The sequence below is a fragment of the Pelodiscus sinensis genome, chromosome 19 (genome assembly GCF_049634645.1).
Source record: "Pelodiscus sinensis isolate JC-2024 chromosome 19, ASM4963464v1, whole genome shotgun sequence".
Taxonomy (NCBI): Eukaryota; Metazoa; Chordata; order Testudines; family Trionychidae; genus Pelodiscus; species Pelodiscus sinensis.
The window spans coordinates 13239024-13245501 of NC_134729.1; the positions used below are offsets into that span (position 1 = coordinate 13239024).

Sequence of the window (6478 nt, forward strand, 5' to 3'; positions counted from 1 at the left end):
CTCTCCTTGAGCGAGAGAGGGGGGCGAAGAAAAACAGCAGCGGGGGGGGGGGGGGGGGCTGACGTCAGAGCAGGGACGACAGACCAATACCCCTGGAAGTCGGGGCAGAAAAAAAACTAGGGTGTCAGATCCCAGCACCCGTGGTCCTGTCTGAGCTCCAGCCTCGGCCCGGCCCTAGAGAGGGAAGCAGCAAAGATCAAAACCTCCCCAGCTGGGGAAGAGCTGCCCAAAGTACTTCCTGCCAACTGGGGGAGGGGGAGCTGTTGTACAGCTCCCCACGAGTCCCCAAAGCCCCTTCCCCCCCCCCCAAAAAAAGAGGGAGGCTTGGAGAAGGAAACAGAAAAACTAGAACGTCCCAACCTAAAAAGGCCATTACAAAAATGACAGAACACAGCCAGGTTCTATGATCCAACACAGCCCCGCCCGCCCCGAAATCATGTGAGGACCAAACCGGGTTTTGAAACAGAATCAGAATCTCCCACAGGCACTTAGAGAACTTTTTTTTTTTACTTAAATAAAATGTCAAGTAAAAAACAAAACAAATACAATCAGCTTCTTAAAGACAACCAAAAATAATCGGACTGGTTTAAAAAACACACACACAAAACACCACAAAAAAGGTAAGTTAAGAAGCCAGAGCCCCTTTCATGGGAGAGGCAGGTCTCTTCAGCCAGGGGGGCGGCAAATCAGTTTCTTTTGTCTGTCAAGTATCAGGTTTTTTGGTTCTGTTTTAAGTTCACAGAAGTCCTGGCCCCTTAATTCACACACACACAGGCCCCTTAATTCGCACCCTTTCCTCACCGCGGTACCTCTTGCTGCACTGGCCAGCTATGCAACAAGTTCGTGGGTTGCTTGGGGTTTTAAATACACTCACGCCACACGCACACCAGTTTAGGCAACCCGCACATTCTGAATCCAGCAGAGAGCAACACACAACCCCTCCCCTCCAAAAAGGGAACACGACAAAAACAGACAACACACAACCATCAGCAGTCACGGGGAGGCGGAGCCTGGTCCTGGAAGTCTCCTGGGGAGCTTGGTCCAACTCGTGAGAACGCTACGAAAGTTCATGTAAACTTTCCAAGAGGGGAGTCCAGTTCCTCGCCAGTCTCTTAAATAAGAAGGGGGAGGGGCGCTCAGAAGGATTGCATTTTAACAGTCAAAAGTAGCTGGCAGCCATTGTTCACGTGGTTCATGACTTTCTGCTTGAGCTGGGCCACCTGGTCCCGCAGGACGCTGGCTGTGTTGGACAGTCCCGCGTTCTCCGTTTTCAGCGTCTTGACTTTGTCCTCCAGCCGGGCTATCCGCTCCAGCTTCCTCTTCCGGCACTTGGTGGCCGCCAGCCGGTTCCGCAGCCGCTTCCTCTCCACCTTGATCCGCTCCTGGTCTTCCATGTTGATGGGCGAGACGGGGGGCGACTGGACGTCGGGGACGGTCTGCGGCTCCTCCTTGAAGCCCTGCACCCGGGGCGAGAGGGAGGCGGCCAGGGCGGGGCCCGCGTAGGCGTGACTCTGGGGCAGGTAGCTGAGGTTGGCGGTGGGGTAGCTGGACGCGGTGCTCATGGCGCCCGGGTTGTAGCTGGTCAGGTTGGTGTAGACGGGCGGCGGCTCCGGGTGGAGGGAGGCCCCGTAGACGCTGCTGGCCACCGAGACGGCGGCGGCGCCCAGGGAGACGTTGGGAGGAGGCATGTGGTTCATCTTGTGCAGGTCATCCAGCGCCTTCACGAAGCCGTCGGCGAAGCCCTCCTGCTCCTCGGTGGCCCCCCGCGGGTAGTAGTAGGCCCCCGGGGTGGGCGTGGTGGTGATCACGCCGTTGCTGTTCTGGATGATCAGCCGCTCCAGCTCCGGGGAGGCCAGCTTGAGCGAGGCGTTGGCGCCCGCCTCGGGCTGCAGGCCGGCGGGGGCGTAGAAGGCGCCTGCTTCCTCCGCCGCCTGGCCCCGCAGCTGCAGCGGCGCCTTGAGCCCCCGGAACGGCTCCGGCACGCTCAGGGCCATGCCGGGCTTCAGCGCCTTGTAGTCCGGGGGCCCGCTCAGCTCCGCCCGGCCGTAGCCCGCGAGGAAGGAGTCGTCGTGGTAGAAGGGCTGCTCCATCTTGGTGCACATCGGCGGCGCGGGGCGCGGAACCTGCTGGGGGAGCGGGCGGCTTCGCTGGGCTCCCTCCCCGGGCGACCCTGCCACACGGGGTCCTGCGGGTGCTGGGCCCCGGAAGCGACAGGCGGGCCCGTGCGAGGCGATGGGCGCAGCGACCGCTCGGCTTGTGGCTCCGCCGCGTTCTGAGTCAGCTGCTGGCGGCCCCGCGCGGAGCCTTTATAGCGCCCACGGGCGGAAACGCGGGGCGGGGCGCAAGCAGCCCCGTGCGTGCTGGGAAGGGCCCGCGCGGGGCCGGGCCGCGCGTCACGGGGCGGGGCCACAGAGACACACACCGAGACAGACAGACACAGAGACACACAACCGCACGCTCAGACGTACGGACACCAAGAGACACGCAACCACGCACCGAGATAGACAGACACCGGGAGGCGCACAACCACACTGAGACAGGCAGGGAGATAAACAGAGAGAGATACACAACAGCACACCCAGACAGGCATCAAGAGACACACAACCACACACCGAGATAGACAGACACCGGGAGGCACACAACCACACTGAGACAGGCAGGGAGACAAACAGAGAGATACACAACAGCACACCCAGACAGGCATCAAGAGACACACAACCACACACCGAGACAGACAGACACCGGGAGGCACACAACCACACTGAGACAGGCATGGAGACAGAGAGATGCACACCCAGACAGACACCAAGAGACACACAACCACACACCGAGACAGACAGACACCGGGAGGCGCACAACCACACTGAGACAGGCAGGGAGACAAACATAGAGATACACAACAGCACACCCAGACAGACATCAAGAGACACACAACCACACACCGAGACAGACAGACACCGGGAGGCACACAACCACACTGAGACAGGCAGGGAGACAAACAGAGAGATACACAACAGCACACCCAGACAGGCATCAAGAGACACACAACCACACACCGAGACAGACAGACACCGGGAGGCACACAACCACACTGAGACAGGCATGGAGACAGAGAGATGCACACCCAGACAGACACCAAGAGACACACAACCACACACCGAGACAGACAGACACCGGGAGGCGCACAACCACACTGAGACAGGCAGGGAGACAAACATAGAGATACACAACAGCACACCCAGACAGACATCAAGAGACACACAACCACACACCGAGACAGACAGACACCGGGAGGCACACAACCACACTGAGACAGGCAGGGAGACAAACAGATACACAACAGCACACCCAGACAGACATCAAGAGACACACAACCACACACCGAGATAGACAGACACCGGGAGGCACACAACCACACTGAGGCAGACAGAGAGACAAACATAGAGATACACAACAGCACACCCAGACAGACACCAAGAGACACACAACCACACACCGAGACAGACAGACACCGGGAGGCACACAACCACACTGAGGCAGACAGAGAGACAAACATAGAGATACACAACAGCACACCCAGACAGACATCAAGAGACACACAACCACACACCGAGACAGACAGACACCAGGAGGCACACAACCACACTGAGACAGGCAGAGAGACAAACATAGAGATACACAACAGCACACCCAGACAGACACTGAGTGGCGCACAACCAAACACTGAAAGAGACATAGGGACACTGAGAAGCACAGAACCAGACTGAAACACACACCAAGAAGAACACTATCACACAGTGAGACAAGACATGGAGAGACACACAGTCACAGGCACACAACTGCACACCAAGACAGACAGACGCAGAGAGACACACAACCACAGACAGACACTGAAACACACAACCCCACACCGAGACAGACAGACAGACAATTAGAGAGATACACGACCACAGACAGACACCAAGACACACACACGCACCAAGACAGACACCAAAGAGACACACAACCACACACCAAGACAGACAGACACCGAGAGACACACAACTGGACACTGAGACAGACAGAGAGACAGACACACACTGCACACCCAGAGACTGACACACTGAAACAGACAGACACAAATACACTCCCTGAGACAGACATAGAGAAACAGATACACAAATACACACACCAAGACTGACACACAACCACACCCCAGACGGACACACACACAAAGTGAGACAGACACACAACCACACACCCCAAGACTGACAACCCCTCCCTCCCCGAGACAAACACACAACCCCACAGCAAGATGGACACACACACACTGAGACAGACACACAATCACACAGCGAGATGGACACAGTCCCAGACACACACGCAGATACAGGGCCATAGAGACAGACACACAAACTTACAGACACAGAGACATGGCCATAGAGATTGACACACATGGAGATGCACAACCCCAGAGACAGACACAGAACACTCCAACGTACACACCCCACCGCACACAGAGACACCCAGCCACCCAGCAGCACACACACGCAGCCATACACAGCAAGGCACACAACCCACCCCACACATAATAACAGAGAGAGCCATCCACAAACACACAGACACACACAAACATAGGGACACATCCACCCAGCAAAGCACACATGTCGAGACAGAGAGATACCCAGGCTGATGTGTGCACACACCACACGCACATGTGCACATACATGAACTAACTGATAACACACGTGAACACATGCCTGCATGTGTCCAGCAGCACACACTCCCCCAACCGCCCCCTCCGATCTCCGCGGGGGCCCCTCTCCGAGCCTGGACAGCTCCCCCTGCGCCCCCCGTGTGAATTCAGCCAGGAGCCTATGGGAGAAGGGGGACAGATCCTGACATGGGACTCGGGGGCTGGGATCATGGGCTGGAGGGAGCAGGAGCTGGAGGAAAGGGGGGTAGACTGGGGCCCTCCCTTGACCCCTCCAGCTAGGCCGGGGAGCTGATCAGACCAGGCGGCCTGGCTGCCCTCCCTCTCTCCAGCCCAGGGAGAGCCCATCCCGAGCTGGCAACCCTTTCCCACTGCCTGTTTGCCCCACTCCCTCCCACCCATGTTGCGGGTGCAGGCAGGGTGAGGAGGGGCCCTCCATCGCAGGTGTGGGTCTGGAACCTGGTTTGTGCGATGGGAGAGTGAGGCCTGAGGTCGTGGGAGATCCTGACGCAGCCGGTCCGTGCTCTCTCCCGCACCAGGCACTGGCCCATGGGGACTGCAGCTGGTTGGCTGATCAACTGCTGCAGTGTCAGATCGGAGCAGAGCACAGTCACCTGCAAGCGGGAATCGGTAGTGAGCAGTGTGTGGAGAACACACTGCAGCCTCCGAGTGGTGCACACGACAGTGCTTGGCCATCTGTGCTACAGCACTTAGTAGCCTGCTAAGAATATACCACAGCACCCGGTCCAGGCATACACTGGTGCACTGCAGCCTGCTAAGAACATACCACAGCACCCCGTCCGTGCACACACTTGTGCACTACAGCCTGCTAAGATCATACTACAGTGCCTGATTCGTGCATACACGAGTGCACTGCACCCAGTGTTTGATCGTATGTAGGTACAGCATTTTCATGAAGTACCATTGTATTTAAGGGCTCCAACAGTACGTCCAGACTGGATGGGATGGGATGGGATAGGTTGGGATTCCCAGTGTTAGGAAGAGCATGGAATCTAGGGATCAGAGCGAGGGGAGGGGGGCCATGGGAACCAGAATTCCTGGGTTCTATTCCTGTCTCTGGGAAGGAGCAGGGGCTAGTGGTTAGAGCAGAGGGTGCCGGGAGCCAGAACTCTCCCCAGCTCGAGGGCGGGGGGGGATCTGAGGGGCTAGAGAACACGGCTGGGGCTGGGAGCCAGGACTGCTGGGTTCTATTCCTGGCCTAGCCACTGACTCAGGGTGTGAAGTGAAGTGAGTCACTTCTCCATGCTGTGCCTTAACTTCTCTATCTGGGAAAAGGCCTTGGCTGCCTGCATTTGGGAAGTGTTCTGGGCTTGCAGGTAGCGGGAACATCCCCGACACCTCCAACCCCCCAGGGGCAGGGCAACCTGCCCTTCTCAAAGCAATGTACGTTTTATATCATGTCGCACTGAAATGCAGCCACCTCTGGGGTGGGCCCAACTCTGCCCAGGGAGCTACTCAGGCTCCTTCCACAGGGCGCTTGTTAGAGGATCCATTTGGTGCCCGTCCTGCCGAGGATCCGCTCACGTGGCCGGTGCCCTCTCGGGACGGGCTGGGCCTAAAGGAAGCAGCAACGCTGGGGTTGTTTGGACAGGAAACAAACAGCCCGGGCGGGTTTGGTTTGCAGACAGCCCCAGTGGCAGGCAGGACAGGCTGGGCCGTTATCAGGGAGTGGCGATAACAGAGCCAGGCACGGAGCAGGGAGCAGAGTCTGAGAGGCGCACACGCCCAGCCCAGCTGGGAGACCTGCCAGGACATGGCCCCAGC

The 6478-nt window shown here is 58.0% G+C and overlaps 1 protein-coding gene across 1 annotated transcript; it reads right to left on the reverse strand.

Annotated features, from left to right (window-relative positions):
- Positions 1-487: 487 nt before the first annotated feature.
- Positions 488-2290, reverse strand: JUNB (JunB proto-oncogene, AP-1 transcription factor subunit). The gene has a single exon (XM_006111862.4). The coding sequence runs from the start codon at positions 2100-2102 to the stop codon at positions 1137-1139; it is 966 nt and encodes a 321-aa protein (XP_006111924.2). The 5' UTR covers positions 2103-2290; the 3' UTR covers positions 488-1136.
- Between the last annotated feature and the right edge of the window lie 4188 nt (positions 2291-6478).